The 21,072-nt window shown below is 42.0% G+C and overlaps 1 protein-coding gene across 1 annotated transcript in view; it reads left to right on the top strand.

Moving 5' to 3' along the window:
- Positions 1–895: 895 nt before the first annotated feature.
- DCP2 (decapping mRNA 2) overlaps positions 896–21,072 on the top strand; it is a 39,292-nt gene continuing 19,115 nt past the window's right edge. Inside the window, exons 1-5 of the mRNA XM_068271680.1 lie at positions 896–1,099; positions 11,848–11,999; positions 16,609–16,736; positions 17,268–17,366; positions 19,179–19,331. Of these exons, the coding sequence (XP_068127781.1) occupies positions 1,047–1,099; positions 11,848–11,999; positions 16,609–16,736; positions 17,268–17,366; positions 19,179–19,331 (585 nt within the window). The 5' untranslated portion in view covers positions 896–1,046. The remainder of the gene's footprint in view (positions 1,100–11,847; positions 12,000–16,608; positions 16,737–17,267; positions 17,367–19,178; positions 19,332–21,072) is intronic.

The raw sequence follows: 21,072 nt of genomic DNA, 5'->3' as shown, positions 1-21,072 counted from the left end.
ACTCTACATAAAAGTGCGCTTCTGACTCCGCCCCTAACTCCACCCCCTGTCCGGTTTTCTCCATCAGCCGACCTGGCAACCCTACGCCCCCAACCACTCCTATTCATGCATACCATAAAGATTTCATAGGAAAAATATGTTGTTTTATAATACAAACTACACTGGACCTTTCTATTATGGCTCCTTTTTCTTCATATTAACATTTAAAATAAGAACTATATAAATTTAAAGGATGGAAAAAACGTTTAGAGTCAATTAAACACATTTATTCAGTAGAAATATACATATATTTAGACAGATCTGTACATGAGTCCTGAAAGAGGGACTAATTAGGGAGAAAGAGGATCAGGGGTCCCAAAGAGGGACTGCCCCTCCAAAAGATGGACAGTTGGGAGCTATGAAAGAGCTCTACACTGGAGACAGACATTAGCTGCTTTCTATACATCCACACCTAAAATAAAGGGGGGCAAGTTTTGGAATCGAGCTTTATAATGAAGTGAATATTTTTTATTCATATATATATATATATATATATATATATATATATATATATATATATATATATATATATATATATATATATATATATATATATATATATATATATATATATATATATATATATATATATATATATATTAAAATTAATAAAAGGATAAAGTCGAAATACACATAACAGACTTTTGTAAACAGCAACTACAACTAGCAGCCACACCCCTCTCTCGCTTTGCTTCCTTATGACTAGTTCCTTGTTGCCAAGGGCACCCAGGGCATTTCCTGGATGCTGAGCTATGATTGGCTGAAATTCCCTGTCCATCGTGGGGCTCAGCCTCTGATTGGTGGGGGCGCTCCCGCTGAGTGACTGCGTCCTGTTGAGGGTTGTCGGGCCGCGGAAGGCGGCGGAGGTGACGCAGAAAGAGGGATGCCGGAGGAGGCTTCTTGTTATTGTTGTTGTTTCGCTTCTCCCTTGGGCTCCTCCTCCTTTCCGGTCCCGCTGCTTTCAGGCTCCTGGGTCGCTCTGTCTCCGGGATGTGCCTGTGTCCAACATGGAGAACAAGCGTGTGGAGGTTCCCGAGGGGGTCCTGGACGACCTGTGCAGGTGAGCCAGCAGTGGTTGAGCTGTGCGGGGAGGCTTGCTGGACTGCAGAGTTCTGTGACTGCTTTCCTCCAGTCATAGAGCACTGCACGTCTCAGCGCGAGTTTAAAGTGTACCCGTAGGGGACAAAAGTGACCTAAATGGGTACTTACCTCAGCAGAGGGAATATTCTGGATAATCCAGAGGCTTCCCCCTCCAACTCACCGTTTCAGTGCTGGGACCCTCAATCAAGGGTGTGTTGAAGAATACGCATGGCTGTGCTCCCATCTGTGAATGAGCGCAACCTCTGTGCAGGGATCCGCTTGGGCTCAACGGTTTCTGCCAAGCCCGAGTGACTCTGTGCTACAATACAGACGCGAGGTGTCCAGCGCTTGTTCACAGACAGGAGAGCAGCAGTGAATTTCCAAGGGGTCCTAGCGGAGGTCGGGAGCAGGATCTGAGAAGCGCCTGAAAGATCCAGAGGCTTTCCTCTGTTAAGGTAAGTATTTGTAGATCTGCTCCTAGAAAATTACAGGTTCACTTTAAAATGAATGTAAATCAGGGAAAAAAAACAAAACATACTTACCTATGGAGAGGAAAGGCTCTGGACCCTACAGTGCCTTCCTGTCCTCTCCTGGTCCCCTTGTTCCAGCGCTGTCAGCCAGATAGCAGTATTTGACCGATTGGTCGAATACTGCTCTAGGCTGCCACAGGAGGCTTCAGAAGTCTTCAGGAGCCCAAGTGCTCCTAAAGACAGGCGTCTCAGTATTGCGCATTTACGCATGCACAGTACAGACCAACCCATCTTCGGGAGTACTCAGGCTTCTGAAGCATTCCTTGGCAGCAGATTAGAATGGTGCTGGAATGCGGGACTGCAAGAGGAACAGGAAGGCTCTATAGGATCCAGAGCCTTCCTTCTCCTTAGGTAAGTATCTGTTTTTCTCCCATTTAAAGCCATTGCATTGGCTTTAATACTTTAAAAGTAAATTCTCACGCGTCGGTGCTCATTATCTGAGGACCAACATGTGTCAGTGCTGATGTCTACTCATTACATAAGTCATCCCGTGTGTTATGCTGGCTACTCACTGTCAGATCATTGGGATTTACCTGCAAGTGGTCACATGATGCAGTAAGGCAGGGTTCACACTAATTAAAAATCACATGCAAATTTGTGAAACCTGTTTGTTGCGCATTCAATGAAATTCAATGAATAATCAGTTTTCTTTGAAAATTGCGTTTTTGTATGTGCAAAAAAATCTAACATCTTACAGCATAAATTTGTACATTGCATGCAAATACACATTAACTTTCATTAGCTACTCTAAAACTGTGTGGGCTGAGTTCTGTACAGACAGGCTACTGAAGTAGGGGGGGGGGGGGGTTTAAAGGGAATATCTAAGGAGTTTAAAATAAACAGAAAATAAACAGAAAATCTACTCACTCAGAGCTTCCTCCAGCCCCTGTCAACCATCCCGCCGGTGGTTCACCCTCACCTTCCCGGTGCAAGATGCTGACCTCGGCAGGTCATCTCGTGAGAGCTGCACACAGTGGCACTGACATCCTCTCGAGTTTACTGCACGTGCGCAATAGTTCTGCATCTGCTCAGTACACTTGAGATTACGTCAGCGCCTCTGCAAGCGGGTCTCGTGCAGGCGCAGTAGATGCCGACCTGCCACTGGAGGGGACCCTGTGCCACCGCGATTTTAATGAAAGTGAATGGGAGCAATTTTTAAAAAGTGCTCAGAAAAACGCTTATAGTGTGGCTGAGCCCTCAGTGTATGAAATAAGAGCCAGGGGACCTGGGGAATGATGTTCTATGGAGAAGAAAAGTAAGCTTGATTTTTAACTTTTGGATTGCCTAGTTAGCATCCTTACTACAGTACTTGATTTCCAGATAAAAATAGATAATTGATATTTTATTTTATGCCTGACAGTTTCTCTTTAAAGTCAACCTGTAGTACAGGATAGTAAGACACTTACCTCAGTAGAGGGAAGCCTCTGGATAGTCCAGCGGCTTCCCAAGCCATCCACAAGCTCCCAGTACTTTTGAAGGGTAACTTTGAACATATCCGGTGAGATATGGGGTTTGATTCACAAAACGGTGCTAACTGTTAACACGGCTGTTAGCACGGTATTCGCGCGCAAAAATTCACGTTCGCGCGGTGCCGTGAATTTTTCGCGGGTTAATGGTCGTGTTCGCAAACTTATCGGGTTAACGCGCAAAAAATTTGTGGTAACGCGCGAACGTGATTTTTTTTTTTTGCGCGTGATAAGGGTTATCGCACAAAATTTCACGCAAAGCACTTTTCACAGTGTGCTAACAGTTAGCACTGTTTTGTGAATCAAGCCCATGTTCTCATGGTTACGATCCCATCCATGTAGGAGCTTGGCCGTACTTAAAATGCATGAGTGTACTGTAGCACGAAGCCGCTCTTGAATAATCGCTTTATGCCATTGTGCCTTATTGCATATATACAGTAAGGCCACGCTCTCACACTGGCTGGAGTGTGGGCACGAACAAAGACAGGGTCCCGGGCAGCAGTGGGGGTCGGGGATGGTCTGCAAAGACTGGAGCATCCAGAGGCTCCCACTACTTGGGTAAATATCCATTTTTTTTACTTTTCTTTCTTACTGGTTTGCTTTAAATCCCTTAGATCTCCCTCTTTCCCATCCCAGCACTTGTAGCATAAGCATAAAAGTTTTAAATAGTGCGCAAAGACTGCAATTATAAGCAATTACCACATGATCATTGCTGCTGTACTGTTTTTCTTATCCTTGATGGGCCAGTGAAGGCAAATGGGCCAGTGGGGAAAATGGACAATCTGCCACTTACCACTAGAGGTGGGCGAACAGTTTGGCTGTGTTAGCCGAACTGTTCGGGCTGCCCAATCTGTCATTTATCTATGCCTCTTACTACTTCCGGGTCGCAATGACCCGGAGTAGTACGTCTGCGCTGCCCGGCGGAGCGCGTCCTAGCGACGCGCTCCCGTTGCCGGGCACTTTCTGCGCATGTGCGTGACGTCACTCATGACGTCACGCATATGCGCAGAAAGTGCCCGGCAACGGGAGCGCGTCGCTAGGACGCGCTCCGCCGGGCAGCGCAGACGTACTACTCCGGGTCATTGCGACCCGGAAGTAGTAAGAGGCATAGATAAATGACAGATTGGGCAGCCCGAACAGTTCGGCTAACACAGCCAAACTGTTCGCCCATCTCTACTTACCACCCTCTCAGTCAGGATTTAGGGCCTTGTATCCTTGATGAATGAAAAGGATTTAGGGCCTTGTATCCTTGATGAAGGGCCTTGATGAATGAAAGGAGACTAAAGCTGTGTACACACTTGAAAGATAAATGAAAGATATCAGACCAATTTTACCCCCTACATACATCTAGTGGTTTTGGAGGGTGATCGGCCAAGAAACAGATCTCTATCTGATCGGAGAGAGAGCTGTTGTCCACTATAAAGGGGCCCATACACTCAGCCGATTTTCTGGCCGACCGATCGATCCAAATTGATCGATTGCAAATCGGTTGGCCAATCAACCGATCGATGGCCGATTTCGATGGTTTTCCATCGAACTGGCAGGGTGGAAAATCTAGGTCGATCTGATGAGATTGCTTATCATTTTGCATTGGCCTTAATGGAAATCTGATGGCAAAAAATGCCATCAGATCGAATTTCAATAGATTTAAAACTGAAATCTATTGGAATTCTATCCTGGTAAAAAATGTTCTAAAAACGCATCAGATAGATCATCAGATGCATTTCTTATCTGCTGCCAATCTGACGAGTGTATGGGCACCTTTAGCTACAGGCGGATTCCTGAATGATTTCAGCATAAAATCTTCCTTGAATCGTCCTCGTGACGCCACTGCCCCCCTTTTAATAGGTATTTTACAAGAATCTCATAGTCTTGTGATGTACTTAAGGGTTAAAAATCTACATTTAAAGTTGTGTGAATTGGGTGCTTCCTCGCCACTAGGCTATATATCGGCGTAGAGAAACCATGCCAAAGTTTTATAAGATTTGTCTGAGCTTTGTTTCTGATACTTTTGCATAGGAACAATCTTTTTATAGTGGCTGGGCTCCCTGGGAATATTTGTACCCAACTCGCCTTTTATTATATTGTTCTTTTGAGTTATAACAACATAATGTAGAAAGGAGGGCATGCTGCGTAGGCAAAGGCCTGTTATTCATTGGTCCTTAGAATTAGTTTTATCTTTTATGTGCATTCATTCAATGACAATTTAAAGTTGCATGCACAATTTTTATGCGAGGAAAAACATTATTTTAAGTTGGGAAAACCCTATTCCTCCAACTATAGCTGATTGGAAACGTCTGATTAATGTAGTCTTACCATTATATAAACTTACGTACAAGGCAAGAAATCAATTTAAAAAATTTGTCAAAATTTGGACCAAGTGGGTGGATGCCTCGGAATCCGCCATACCCAACCTGGACATAACTATTTCGGTTCAAGACCTTACTGAAACTGACTTCAATAATAATAATAATAATAATAATCCGAACATTTGTATAGCGCTTTTCTCCTGTCGGACTCAAAGCGCTCAAGAGCTGCAGCCACTGGGACGCGCTCAGGAGGCCACCCTGCAGTGTTAGGGAGTCTTGCCTTTAACTCCTTACTGCATAGGTACTTGACCTAGCCAGGATTTGAACCCTGGTCTCCCATGTCAAAGGCAGAGCCCTTAACCAGTACACTATCCAGCCAGCCACCAGACTTCAGGTATCATAAGATCTGTTAATAGAATGTGCGCATTGTTGTTCAGATCTACTTTTTCTCCAACCACTATATCTATACAAACAAGTAATGTTCAAGGACTCATAATATAATACTGTCTATTTCATCTGACATTTAGTGGTCACTAACCGGACGACTCCCTCCCCCCCCCCTTTTCTTTATGTGTAGGTTCTGTTTGTTTATGTAAAGTTATCTTTATCTGTTAACTCTGAATACATTACATGCTGTATTGTATAATGATTTGATGACAAAACTTTAATAAAAATTCTCGTTTAAAAAAAAAAGCTGCATACACAAGTACGAAGCATGTTGTCCAGCGGGATCAGAACCCAATGCCTCAGGCTACATTGAAGGGCCGAGGCTTTATAGATGCATCCGCTAGCCTGTAGGCTAGCAATGCATTATCTTGCTATGCAGGGTAAGAGGGCCGATTGAATGGCGGGTGAGTGGGGAGAACAAAGCTCATGGCCAAATCACTGGGTTGATTGCTGTCTGTGGCATCGAGGGCTGCTGTGCTCATGCCATCTCGGCCTAGTTTCTTTTAGCATGTGTTTGAGGATTTAGGTTTACATGGACTGTATTGGTGTCTTAAAAACCACAAAAAGCTTTTTTTTTTTTTTTTTTTTTTTTTTTTTTTGTAAACGATTGTTTACAATCTTTTTGTGAATACTGTATGGTTATTGTAATAAACTTAGCATAACCGCCCACATGTACCTGATGCAGTCAAAACTTTATTTAGCTTCCATGCAGACAATGTAAAACCATGGAACTTACCGTATCTATTTCCTCTACTCGTGTATGTATGTGTTTTTTTTTTTTTTTTTTTTTTTTCCTTAGGCACAGAGAATTTTATAACCTCTAATTAGTGATCAGTGAGATTGGCTGCAGTTTCAGCACAAAGAAATTGTCAGTAACTGTCATTTAGAGCCCTGTAATCCTAAAGGTGCGTACACACGCACTACTATGAGGAATGACGGGTCCGTCAGACCCTCCCGCTGGGCGGGCATTCTCCTGACAGTAGAGCGTGTGTACAGTCTGTTGGCAGACTGATAACACCGTTTCTGAACGCTCCGCTCAGCGGATCGTTCAGAAACGGTGTTATCAGTCTGCCGACAGACTGTACACACGCTCTACTATCACTGGAACGCCCGTCCAGCGGGAGGGTCTGACGGACCCGTCATTCCTCATAGTAGTGCGTGTGTACGCACCTTTAGGCCTCGTTTACACTTCATCAGTTACACTCAGTTGTAACTGATAGGACAACTGATTTTTCAAAGTAAAGGCCCATACACACGTGGGATTTTCCCGAACGACGGGGCGTTTGAACGTTCAGTCGTCCGCGCGCCAAATCGGTCGTGTGTACAGACTGTCGTTCGGGTGATAAGACTGATTTTGAGTGATCCGCCCAGCTTATCACACGAACGACAGTCTGTACACACGCCCGATTTGGCGTGCGGACGACTGAACGTTCAAACGACCCGTTGTTCGGAAAAATCCCACGTGTGTATGGGTCCTAAGTCCCATGTTTCCCAGTGGCACATTTCTCACCTAACGCGTTTTAATTGAAATCTTTTTCACAATGCACTGCTATGGACAAAAATAAATGCTTACCAACTGATTAAGTGTAAACGGGGCCTTACAGTAGAATTAAAAGAAAAAAGGAGCAGAACCTTGTTGGAATTGTACTTGGGCACTTGTTCATATTTATTCAATCAGTCAAATCAGGTACATTTAAATTAACCTGCAGCTTCGTCAGCTGATAGGTAGGTAAATGATGGCCAGTTCGCAAATCTGATTAAGTCCTGCCAATCCGTTACTGTCTCCAATCCAGTTCTTGTAAAACTGGAATATGCAGTTCAGTTGGCTCAGTGTTAGACATGGTTTCAAATAGGCCCTGTTGTCTCTAGAAGTGATGAACTGGCCTGTTGATGTAACAGCACATTACTGAATGATGTTTGAGCCCTGTTGCATTTCAATGCACCTGTATTTACACCCCTATTCCTCTCCATCCATTGTGCCTGAAGGGCTCAGCCACACTATAAGCACTTTTCTGAGCACTTGTGATTGTTTAGCTTTTTAAAAATAGCTCCCATTCACTTTCATTAAAATCGTGGTAAAAATCACAGCGATTTTACGTGTACGTGATCGAGATTTTTTTACACGATTCTTACTGTGATTTTAATAAATATAAATCAAATTGCTAATGAATCACAAGCGCTCAGAAAAGCTCTTATAGTGTAGCTGAGTCCTTAGGGTTCATTTAAACTGGGAAATCTGTGGAATTTTACCACCTAAATAACTTTACATTTAGAAACTCATAGGTCCATGTGCATACAGGTGAATTTCAAAGAATTGTGCAAAAATTTATTTCAGTAATTCAACCTAAAAGGTGAAACAAATATATGAAATAAACTCATTGCATGCAAAGCAAGATATTTCAAGCCTTTATTTACAGCTTATGAGAACCCCAAAATCTCAGACCATTACAATATTACATGAAATCAATAAAATAAAGATTTTACATTGAAAAATGTTGGACCTTTAAAAAATATTATCATGCATATGTACTCCGTATTTGGTTTGGGCCCCTTTTACATCAGTTACTGCCTCAATGCAGTGTGGCATGGGTGCTATCAGCATGTGGCACTTCTTAGTTGCAAAGAAAAGAGTCTCATATTGTTTTCCAATACAAGGAGAGTAAAAAAAAAAATCAGTTGTTATCTATGCAAAAGAACTTCTCTGAGCCCTTCGACCCGCTGGTTCGAATACAGTCCTGTTTTCTAAAGCACTTAAACAGCAAAGAAATGGTGAGAGACAGCTTGAGATAAGGTTTTACCACAGGAAAATTCAATGGGTCATTATTTATTATATATATATATATATATATATATATATATATATATATATATATATATATATATATATATATATATATATATATATATATATATATATATATATATATACACACACACATACAGACAGTGCGCTTTTAAAACTGTAACAGTATGATGCAATGTTATAAAAAAAAATTATATAGCTGAAAATGCAATTTGAGACTTTTTTTCCCCCCCTTCTTTGCTACTAATGTTCTAATCCGTACTACACATACAATTCATTATATTATAAGTTTTTATTCTTTTTTTCTTTTGCTTCTGTTTTTCTTTAAAGGGGAACTGAAGTAAGAGGTATACGGTGGCTGCCATATTTATTTCCTTGTAATCAATACCAGTTGCCTGGCAGCCCCGCTGGTCTATTTCTCTGCAGTAGTATCTGAATAACACCAGAAACAAGCATGCACCTAGTCTTGTCAGATCTGACTTTAAAGTCTGAAACACCTGATCTGCTGCATGCTTGTTCAGGGGCTATGGCTAATGGTATTAGAGGCAGAGGATCAGCAGGGCTGCCAGGCAACTGGTATTGCTTAAAAGGAAATAAATATGGCAGCCTCCGTATACCTCTCTCTTCAGTTCCCCTTTAACCCATTGCCTGCCAAGCATGCACCTAGTACGTTATGGCAGGCAAAGGCCCCAACCTCCAACAGTATATCAAGTACGTTTTTTTTATCATCCCCCCCCCCCCCCCACCCTGGAAGAAGTAGGGAGGGGGGCTGAAATCATTCCTCCCTCCTGTGCCCCCCTGCAGAGCTGAAGCAGCGGTGTGGTTTGTACTGAACTCACCCGATCGCTCGCTCTATGCCATGTGTCCCTCCCGCCAGCAGCCGTTCCCTCTCTTCTTCCTGTTTTCCTGCATGACGCGGATTGGGCTGCCAGAGAGGAGACTGCTCCTGGCAGAGACACATCATATGGAGCGAGCAAACGGGTGAGTTAATTACACATTGAACTGTACGCCTTCTGCGCCAGGAGCTCCCGGCATTGTCAGCAGGAGCGAGGACACAATCTAAATTCAAAAGAGGTGTATGAGAAGTTATCTCTATTAGGTTAGGGAGCGTAGATAATGGGACACCTGGTGGGCTCGAAATAATTCTGAGACAGGCATGTGAGTCTCCCTGGCAAGGGTATGTTTATCTATAATTTTAAAGGCTCTAAGGAAATTACCCACAGTATGTAGCTTTTTCTTTATCCACCATGTAAATGCTTTGGGATGCTGGCCTGGGAAAAAGTCAGGGTTTCCCAATAATAAGGTCATGAGACTAGCAGGTGATTGCAATTTTAAATTTGAACATAAGTGATTTCCAAATAGCTAAGGTATATGCGGTGATCGGGGATAGCTTTTGAATATGAGAAATGTTTATGGTCTGTGCCAACATTATTCCAGGTAGGGTCAAGGGATCTAAGAGAGAGGATTCAATTCCATCCCACAGAGGAGCTGCTTCACCAGCATTAACTAGTGTCAATTGCGTTAATTGTGCTGCTTGGAAGTATGAGTTTAATTTAGGAACGTTAAGGCCACCACTTGATTTTGGAAGACACAAGATTTCATTATTGATGCGCGTCTTCTTGTGTTTCCAAATAAATCTAAAATTAGCTTTCTAGGTCACGAATTGCTCCCATCTGCACTGGAATAGGAAGAACTCTAAACAGATAAAGAAATCGGGACAATAGGGTCATTTTTTTATAGCATGTATACTACCTAGAAGGGATAGTGAGAAAGTAGACCATTTATCTAGATCATTTTTAAGCTTTTGAAACATAGGATAATTTAATTGGTATAAAAGAGATGGATCATTTGGCAATTTAATTCCTAGGTATGTTATAGATTTTGGTTGGAACGAAAGTCTCACACTATGAGCTAAATTTTCCCTATCAGACTGGGACATATTAGAGACCATTAGTTCTGATTTGTCTAAATTGAGCCTGAATCCAGACATCTGAGAAAATTCTCGTATTACGTTTAAAAGATTAGGGATTGGGGTATAGGAGGAGAGTGTAAGCAGGATGTCATCTGCAAAGAGAGCGGCTTTATTTATTTTTGCCAATGGTTATGTCACAGATATCTTGTGAGGAACGGATTTTGTGTGCCAGAGGCTCTACCACCAGGGCAAACATTATTAAACCCGAAATTATGGAGCACGTCAAACATATAGAGGGCCATTGGATCAAATCCAAGGCGTTCTCCATGTTAGGTGCCAGAACCGCCAGTCTAGTTTTTAGGTTGTTTTTTTTTAGCATAGTATTGAATATCAATTATTTTTCTGATATTAGAGGCCTGGCAAGTTGGGACAAATCCCACTTGGTCCCTGTGTAATAGATGAGGGAGGACTTTATTCAGTCTGGCAGCCAACTTGGAGGTAAGCAACTTGTAATCCAGGCCTAATAAAGAGATAGGACGGTAGTTTTTAGGCAATAATAAGTCTCTTTGAGGCTTGGGGATAATTACAATTGTAATTTTAGATGAGAGAAATGCTGGTGGTGGGAGGTTGCCTTTGAGAAGATAGCAAATTGGTTACATTTAATCACTACAGTCCTGCCGCTATACAAAATAACTTTTGAAAATGGGATGCCTGCAAAAATCAAATAGAATATGGGACCCATTTCTTGACCATGATAAGGACAACCTTTAGAGAGGTGACAGAAGAACAACTAGAGTCTCATTAGTCTCATAATGGTCCAAAACCAGTGTTCAGGTCAAGTGTTGTGAATCCGCTGACTGCATTCTAGTTCCTGGTGTGTGACTCTGAAGCCAGAAAATCGTCAGGACTGCGATACAAGTGCCATTTCTTCTTAGGGTCCTTTTACACTGGCACATTGCACCAAAGCTGTAAAGTCCAACCGTGCGTTATAGCCGTGGTGTGACACAATAGGAAAACAATTGCCAAGACCCTTTTGGTGCATTTGCGGGATTATCGCAGTAACGTACTGCAGGTTCTGTGTTACTTCTACGGTTCCCACGACTCACAGCAGTCAGTGTAAAATTGTCCTAAAAGAAATAAAGAATACGGACTCCATTTTCTTCTAAACCTTGATATCATTTCAGCCTGTTTATATGTGATGATGCTTTCTTTGCACAAATGTTCTTTTTCCCATTGCATTTACGTTATTTCTTTTTTACAGCCGTTTTATTCTACACATTCCCAGTGAGGAGAGAGATAACGCCATTCGGGTGTGTTTTCAGATTGAATTGGCCCACTGGTTTTACTTGGACTTTTGCATGCAGAACTTTCCAGGCCTGCCTCAGTGTGGGATAAGAGACTTTGCAAAAGCAGATATCCTTTATTGTTTGTCTATCATTAACCACTTCAGCACCACAGGGTTTTTTGCTTAACCAGAGCAATTTTCTCATTTCAGCACTCCTCCCATTCATTCACCAATAACTTTATTGCTACTCGTCAGATATAAATGATCTATATCTTGTTTTGTTTTTTTTGCCACAAATTATGCTTTGTGAGGGTGATATTTGCTTTTAGTAATTATGTTATTATCTGTGCATTTTTAAGGGAAAAATAAGAAAAAAAAAGTAAAAATACACTATTTCTCCATTCCATCCACTATAGTTTTCACCTATAATAAACACAAACTGCGCCTGCCAAAGTACAAACGGGTGCAATAGCATATGCTTCAATCGAGTGTTCGCTATCACAAGTCCTTGAATATCAGTCTATAGTGCTGTGACAGCGCTCCTCTTCTTTTCTACAATTTAAACATAGAAAAAACAATCGCACATAGTGCATTACTGTGAATCGCAAAGTACAGTTCCCCACACGTGCATAAGTGCTCAATTGTGCATCACTCGTGGTCTCTACAGCCCCTCCACACTAGCAGCTCACCAGATTGACACCACCTCACAGTCCAGGTGGGTCTAGCGCTTAGCCTATAGAGCGGCCAACTCCAATGACACTTCCACGATAGTTTAGTTCACAATTGGATGATCCATATTTAATGACAAGTTCCACATGAAAAACATATAAGAACACACATAGCATAAAACCGTTGGGCTAAAAGTTATGGCCTGCACAATATCAGCGCACTCACTTGTGTAGGAAGATAATAGGCATTTCAGGCATTGCAGCCTAGCAATAAAGCTTCTCTGCTGGCGGTGTCGGCGTCCCGAACTTCCCCGCTCCTCGTGGCAGCCTGTCTCCTGACCTTCCAGATCCCAGTGACGTCAGCGCTCCTGGTCACGCCCGACGCGTTTCGTCCAATGGACTCATCATTGGACGAAACGCGTCGGGCGTGACCAGGAGCGCTGACGTCACTGGGATCTGGAAGGTCAGGAGACAGGCTGCCACGAGGAGCGGGGAAGTTCGGGACGCCGACACCGCCAGCAGAGAAGCTTTATTGCTAGGCTGCAATGCCTGAAATGCCTGTTATCTTCCTACACAAGTGAGTGCGCTGATATTGCGCAGGCCATAACTTTTAGCCCAACGGTTTTATGCTATGTGTGTTCTTATATGTTTTTCATGTGGAACTTGTCATTAAATATGGATCATCCAATTGTGAACTAAACTATCGTGGAAGTGTCATTGGAGTTGGTCGCTCTATAGGCTAAGCGCTAGACCCACCTGGACTGTGAGGTGGTGTCAATCTGGTGAGCTGCTAGTGTGGAGGGGCTGTAGAGACCACGAGTGATGCAAAATTGAGCACGTATGCACGTGTGGGGAACTGTACTTTGCGATTCACAGTAATGCACTATGTGCGATTGTTTTTTCTATGTTTAAATTGTAGAAAAGAAGAGGAGCGCTGTCACAGCACTATAGACTATAGTTTTCAAATAAGCAATGTTACCATAGTTAAAACCCACACGTTGTATTTGCTAATTTGTTCTGGTTATCTCAACATTTAAATAATGTTCCTAGTACAATGTATGGCGATAATATATTAGTTTCTGGTTTGTGTTTTTTGTTTTCTCATTGTACTCTATCAGTAATTAAAAGCCCTTATCTTCATGATTAACAGTAATACACTCTCATGGCATACATATTTTAAAAGCTAAGTCCCTAGGGTAACTATTTATGTATTCTTAATGCTGTCACTATTTTTTTTTTATTATTTGGGGGTACAGAGTATATGAAAATGACAGTTTTATTGCTTTTCATTCAGTTTTCCAGTAAAAAAAAAAATCACATGACTTAGCCCTCAGTTGTCAAACACCACAAAATCTATTCTCTCACTTGTCACGGTTAAAATGATACCCTATATACATAATCAGATAGCTTATTGGGCATACAGCACACTGTTAACCACAAGTACGCCTATCTACTCCCCTGAGCTCCAGGTGAAGTTCTTTGGGGAGTAGATAAGCGTAGCAAAGGTTGCAAAGCGTTTAAAATGTTCTTGTGAATTGCTAGGAGTTGTGTGTGTTCATTAAGCACCAGTTCAGGCATAGTTTCTATTATATGCATTTAGTAAAACATTTTTTTTTTTTTTGGTAAATGATGCTTAAAGAGAACCCGAGGTGGGTTTGAAAAATCCTATTAGGACACAGAGGCAAGTGCTGTATACAATGAGCAGCCTCTGTGTCCTTACAGACACACAGATTGTCACTAGCTGGCTGTTAACCTAAGGCTGTCTGTCACCGCCGCTCCCCCGCCTCCTCTATAGCGCAGCTCCTCAACCGGTGTCCCTTCGCTTCCCGCCTCTGTAACCTTCCTCCAATTAGAGACGGCAAGGGAAGGAACACTGGCGGGGAGCCGCGCTATAGAGGAGGCAGGGGAGCGGCGGCGACAGACAGCCTTAGGTAAACAGCCAGCTAGTGACAATCTGCCTGAGTCTGTAAGGACACAGAGGCTGCTCATTGTATACAGCACTTGCCTCTGTGTCCTAATAGGATTTTTCAAACCCACCTCGGGTTCTCTTTAAAAAGTTATACATAAAATGGGAAGCTGTCTGTGGTGATATATTGAGGTGCTGATGATATTAGTGAATACAGGAACATAATTCTGTCATTTTTCTGTCTGCTATATCTCACATGTGTATTCTGCTTTGAAGCGATGGTCATCTGGCTGTACTACATTTGCATCTAAAGAGGACTTCAGTGAATAGAGCTGGGGTAATCAGACAATGGCAGAAGTGAAGTGTTGAAGTCATTGACACTTGAAACGTTTACACTTCTGTTGAGGAAGGCTGTTAAAGCATTGTGAAGAACTCTAGACTAGTCAGGAAGAGTCTCTTCACTAAAAGTTGACATGTGTGTTAAACACTATTTCATTGCGAGGAAATTGAATTATTGGTGGAGGTGCAAACTATACCCTGTAAATTACATCTATGGGAAGGGGTTGGAAATCTCTGCAGATTTTAAAAACGGAGACAGGAAAAAGCCTTAATCAAGTTTTCACCTGGAGTTGAAAAGCCTCACTTCACAATCTTTTGATGTATAGACTTTTACCTGGAAATAGAATTATGTCTGAGATTTAATTAAAAACTAGTTCCTCCCCTCCCCAAGGAAGTTGCAGCCTCCAGGAGTATCTCACAGTATAAAACAGCAGCTAGGATAGCCACAACTTGTAGTTCTTGGAGATGGCACACACGGCTAGAACTAACCTGGTTCCTGACCAGAAAGTGCGTACTCCCGCAACAACGCCAGATCGGTACGCTGGTACGTTTATTTCCCCGTTTATTTTGGTAAGCAAATCGCTTTGTGTGTATTTTTGTAACTTTTATCTTTGTAACTTTTTACTTTGTTTTTGTAATCTTTTGTATATATTCTATTCTGCATTGTTCCACTTTTTTCCCTGGAATATTAAATTATTAATAAGCTTGACTTCTGCTGTACTAAACTAACACTCATAGCCTAGAAGAGATTGAAGTGTGTATAAGTCAGTGCCTAATTGTATGATTGAGCGACACTACCATGTAAGATTGTAATTGCATTGTGTGTGGGGCGTTTTTCATACGTTGGCCTAAAGTGCGCAGCTGACCCAACGTACGAAAACGCCAGTGCGAGTAGCTCAACAGCTGAGTGGCTAACAGTATCGTTCGGAACGACTGTTAGTGGTTTTGCTTCACTACAGTGTAAGATTGCAACTGTGTGTGTGTGTGCACACACAGTTGCAAAGCTGACCCGAATAAGCGCAAAGCTGACCCGAATACGAAAACGCGGATTGCGCACTGAGGACTCGACAGCAGAGTGGAAGTGTCTATCGAACCACTAGTGGTGGCAGTGAGAGGTGTTCTGAGGGGTCCCAGCCTTGTTTTAGCTCGAATAAGGCTGCTCCCCGCTTGATCTGGTCAAACCCGCAGTCGGGAACCGTATACGCAGGCGTGCCGCGGGCCGGTTCCTGACACTGTCTGCTCTACCAGATCAGATATTTTAATTGCCCAAAAAGCTTGTTGCTGACACTCTGCCAGTCTAAAACACTCCCTCTTTAGTCACATGGGCACTTAAAGGGAACCTAAACAGAGAAGGATATGGATTTTTCCTTTTAAAATAATACGTTGCCTGACTCTCCTGCTGATCCTGTGTCTCTAATACTTTTAGCCACAGCCCCTCAACAAGCATGCAGATCAGGTGCTCTGACTGAGGTCAGACTGGATTAGCTGCAAAGAGTTCAGCAGGACTGCCAGGCAACTGGTATTGTTTAAAATGAAACAGCCATATCCCTCTGTTTAGGTTACCTTTAAGAGGAGAGCGATTGCTTAGTCTGCTGAATGAGGAAAGGAATGGACAAGGCACAAAGGTATGTGGATCCATTCATAAACATACCTCCGTGCTTACCCCAGGTAGCTTTGCCTCAGGTCCAGTAGCCTTTAAGTGATTGTTTAGTTACATAGTAAATCAGTAAAAATATCTTTTAAAGATTGCTTTTTCTAAAATTCTATTTTATTTTGTTGTCACATTTTTGCTTTGCCATTATTTTTCCTTTACAACTAATGCACTTTTTCAGCATTGCCCGTTTTTACTTCCCAATGGTGAAGATGTACAAAGGGTTTTAGATGAATGGAAGGAGTACAAAATGGGAGTGCCTACCTATGGTGCCATTATCCTTGATGAGACTCTTGACAATGTAAGTTACTCACTGTTTGTTTTTTTTCACTGGTTACATTTTTTTTTTTTTTTATAGCAGGTTGAAATCTTTTGGACATGACCATTGCCCGTGAACGAGTGCCTCCTCACTGGGCATCTGCAAGTATGGTCCACGCATGCCTAGTAGAGGGAAGAGGAAAATTCCAGCATGCAAGAGCTCTTCTGCTGTGCATAGGTGCGTAAAAAGTGGACCATACTCTTAGATGCCCTGTGACGATGCGCTCAGCGTGCTTATGGTCAAAAGAATTCAACCTGCTATGGGCCGTTAGGTTTAGAGGGACCCACCACTGGATTAGTGGGCTTGACAAGGATCCGGGAAGCCTCTGGAGAATCCAGAGGCTTCCCACTAATGAGGTAAGTATTTTGCATCACTTCAGGATTGTTTTAATACATTTATTTGCATTTCCAGTTTCCATGGCTTTCATTTTGCTTTTTATCTCCAGTAATTTGTATTCTCTGTGTGAATATTGTGTTTTTTTTTTTTTTACAAAATGGAGTTTGTGTTTTTTAGGTTCTGCTCGTCCAAGGCTATTTGGCAAAGTCTGGCTGGGGATTTCCCAAAGGAAAAGTGAATAAAGAGGAAGCTCCCCATGACTGTGCTGCTAGAGAGGCAAGTGTACACGGGCACTGATTGTGAAGAAGTCTATACATGATTATGATTCACTGAAAGAGGATATCCTCCATGCAAGTTGCATTCCAAAGGCTGTTTGTGCCTGCTTTGGTAGATAGCATTGCGTACACCACAAAGCCTTTTGTAACTTTATTTCTAATGCATCTAGAACACCTGTTAACCTATTAGTGCCACACATGCGCTAATCAATGTTTTCCAGATGTAGATCATTTATCTGGTCTGCCGCCTAGCACCATCATGGCAGAAGTCTTGACTAATCCCCATTGCACCACCACAGCTGCGAGTCGTTTATTGCCTTATGCTGTACAGAACTGTGCAAAATGGGCATATTGATCAGTATGCGGGTCGTAATACCAATAGCAAATGCCAAAGTTTTGATAGATTTTTTGTTTGATTTGATGTATATATCAAATCCAATGTCTAGGTATTAAAAATATTGTGTAGTGTGTGCCTCCTTTTTATGCTAGGTACACACTATGAGATTTTCTGGCAGATCGATTATTTCCAGCATGTCCGACTGATTTCCAATTGTTTTCCAATTGATTTCCGAGTGTTTTCCATTCACTTGTATCGGAAAACAATCGGAAATCAGATTGCACATGTTGGAAATAATCGGTCTGACAGTAAATCTGCCAGAAAATCTCATCGTGTGTACCTAGCATTACACATCTTTACTCTTCTGCTCTGTGCTGCTCCATTGTGCGCTGCACCATCAGCCCTCCTCCTACCTCAACAATAAAGGCGAGCGCCTCGTCTGGGTGACAGTTTGAGGAGAGTTCTGTACAAACGACCGGGTCCTGATCCTTGTGCGTTACAGTAATTGAATGTGATACGCTCCTTGAGGCTTTGTTCACATCTAAAATCGCAATCGCTGAGGCAAGCGGTTTGCGATTTTTGTGAGTGATTTCCCAACCCTCCCGCCGCTTACCTGCGCGCTAAATTTTTTTTTTTTTTTTTTTTTTTTTTTTTTTGGGTCAATTGCTTTTCTATGAGCTTTTGCAGAGCGATTCTACTTTTTCACTTCCTGACGCAAGTCAGGAAGTGAACTCTTTAACCTGGAAAAGCATAAATACAATGTATTCTTAAAAGCATGAACGCAATCGCTGCACAAAGCGAATTTGTGAGCGTTTTATGTTTTTCCTATACCTTCCATTGTTGCAAAATCGCCCTAAAAATGGTACAAGCAGCGCTTTGCTGAGTGGATCGGAAATGAACCGCTCAGATGTGAACAGTCTCGTAGGGAATCATTGCACAATCGTTTCTAGGGCAATTTTTTTTTTTTTTTTTTTAATCGGCGGCGCTTAAAATGAGTTCTGGTTCACCATGAGCTTGCTGGTTAGTCTGTACCTCTGGGTGTTACAAGCCCTACTCCATAGAGCCAAATTAATCCATGCCATGCACTGATGAGGATCAAACAATCCGAAACAGTCTGTATGCATGTTGGATTATTATGGCTCTGTACAAATTAACAAGCTGACACATCATTGCATTCCAGCGGTTCTGGAGGTGTGGCTAGCTAACAGGGACAACAATGCTTAATTTGCATATATTCAGCAGTGATGCACTGGGAGACATCTCGGAGCTCACTCCAAACTCAATTTTTACAAATTCCTTCTGTTTTAAGAAAGCAAACTTTTTTTGTTTTCTCTCAAAATAACGCAAAACGTCCTAGGTGTGAACAAGCCCTGAAGCTATGATTTGGTTGCTTTGTTAATGTTTTCACTGTGAAATGAATGGTAATTTTGAATTTAAAGCACTGGGATTGTAAGATTGTAAAATGATCTGTTTCAGGTGCTTGAAGAGACTGGCTTTGATATCAAAGATCGCATGTGCAATACTGATTACATTGAGCTGAAGATCAATGACCAACTGGCTCGTTTGTATATCATTCCTGGTGTACCAAAAGACACAAAATTTTACCCCAAAACAAGAAAAGAAATAAGAGTAAGTTTGCTGGCACAGTATTCACTACATTACACAATTGGCACAGAGACAAACTAGGTGCAATTTACATTTCTGGTAGTTACTACATGGTAGGAAGTCATTAAAACAACTGACCTAAAAATAAGAAAACTGGTATTGGGAAGAAACTTCAGTAGGACACTTGGGGTATGACATGAAATTGTGGGCCGCTATCGCAAAAACATTGTAAAATATACGAAGACACATAAATAAAAAGTACATTTCTCCCAGAGTAAAATGAGCCATAAATTACTTTTCTCCAATGTTGCTGTCACTTACAGTAGGTAGTAGAAGTCTGACAGGTTTTGGACTAGCCTTTCTCCTCATGGAGGTTTCTTGGGGGGGTATCTTTGTATATAACCTGTCTAGAGTGTTTTTGTAAGGAATAAATTAAAGGACAACTGAAGTGAGAAGAATATGGAGGCTGCCGTCTTTATTTCCTTTTAATAGTACCAGTTGCCTGACAGCCCTGCTGATCAATTTGGCTACAGTAGTGTCTGAATAACACCACAAACAAGCATGCAGCTAATCTTGTCAGATGTGACAATGTCAGAAACACCTGATCTGCTGCATGCTTGTTCAGGGTCCATGGCTAAAAGTATTAGAGGTAGAGGATCAGCAGGACAGCCAGGCAACTGGTATTGCTAAGGAGATATAGCAGCCTCCATATCCCTCTTGTTACAGGGGTCCTTTAAAGGGAACCAGAGACGAAGCACCCTCATGTTTTTTACCATATATATCAGTGGGAATATGACAATAAACACCTACCCTGCTCTCTGTTTCATACTTCTCTGCAAAATCTGCCTGTTATCAACCCTAATAAGAATCCCCGACTGAGCATTCATTATAGCTGGGTCAGTCTTCTGTGATGCCTTTTCAAGCCCAAGCCTGCCCCCTTGTGGCTCTGCTTTGCTGCTTCGAGGATAAATAGCAGGAAAGCAGAACCACAAAGGGGCCATCACAGAAGACTGACTTCGCTATAATCATTCTCGGCAAAGCTAGACTGAATGCTCAGTCGGTGATTCTTATCAGGGCTGATAACAGGCAGATTTAGCAGAGAACAATGAGACCGAGAGCTGGGTAGGTGTTCACTTTCATGTTCCCATTGATATATATGGTAAAATTCATGAGGGTGCTTTGTCTCCGGTTCTCTTTAAATACTGAGGATCCCCCATGAAGAGATCAACTAGTCAAAAACCTGTCAGTTCCATCAGATTTCTACAAACTACTGTAAGTTTCAGCAACATAGAAAAGTACTGTAATTTAAAGCTCATTTTACTCTGTAAAAAACCTACTTCTTATTTGTTTTTACGTGCATTTTTAAATTTTACAATTTTTCACAATTGGCCTTTAATAACAACCAAATGAACTAGGAAATACAGAGTTAAGTGCCGCCTGTATCTCTGCTTACATTTTTTTTTCCAGATATAGAGCTCTTATTGTGGCTCCAAAGGATAAAAAAAAAGCATTTGTAATCTGGAGACTGAATATTTATTCTGGGACCTCTTCTGCAACCATAAATCCTGTTCATTATAATACAAATGTCCAAGATGTGCGCAGGCTGTTGGAACTTTTTTTTTTTTTTATACATATGTTCTGGTTTTGTTCTTATTTGGCTGCTTGTTGGAGATGAATTGGGTAGGTAGTTTCTAGACTGCTAGGTTATACATTCCTCGTAGAAGCAAAGACCGCCCCACCTGACCACTTTGGCGAGGATAAACTC

The sequence above is a fragment of the Hyperolius riggenbachi genome, chromosome 1 (genome assembly GCF_040937935.1).
Source record: "Hyperolius riggenbachi isolate aHypRig1 chromosome 1, aHypRig1.pri, whole genome shotgun sequence".
Classification (NCBI taxonomy): Eukaryota; Metazoa; Chordata; class Amphibia; order Anura; family Hyperoliidae; genus Hyperolius; species Hyperolius riggenbachi.
The sequence above is the reverse complement of the archived record's forward strand: the minus strand, read 5'-3'. Positions and strand labels throughout refer to the sequence as shown.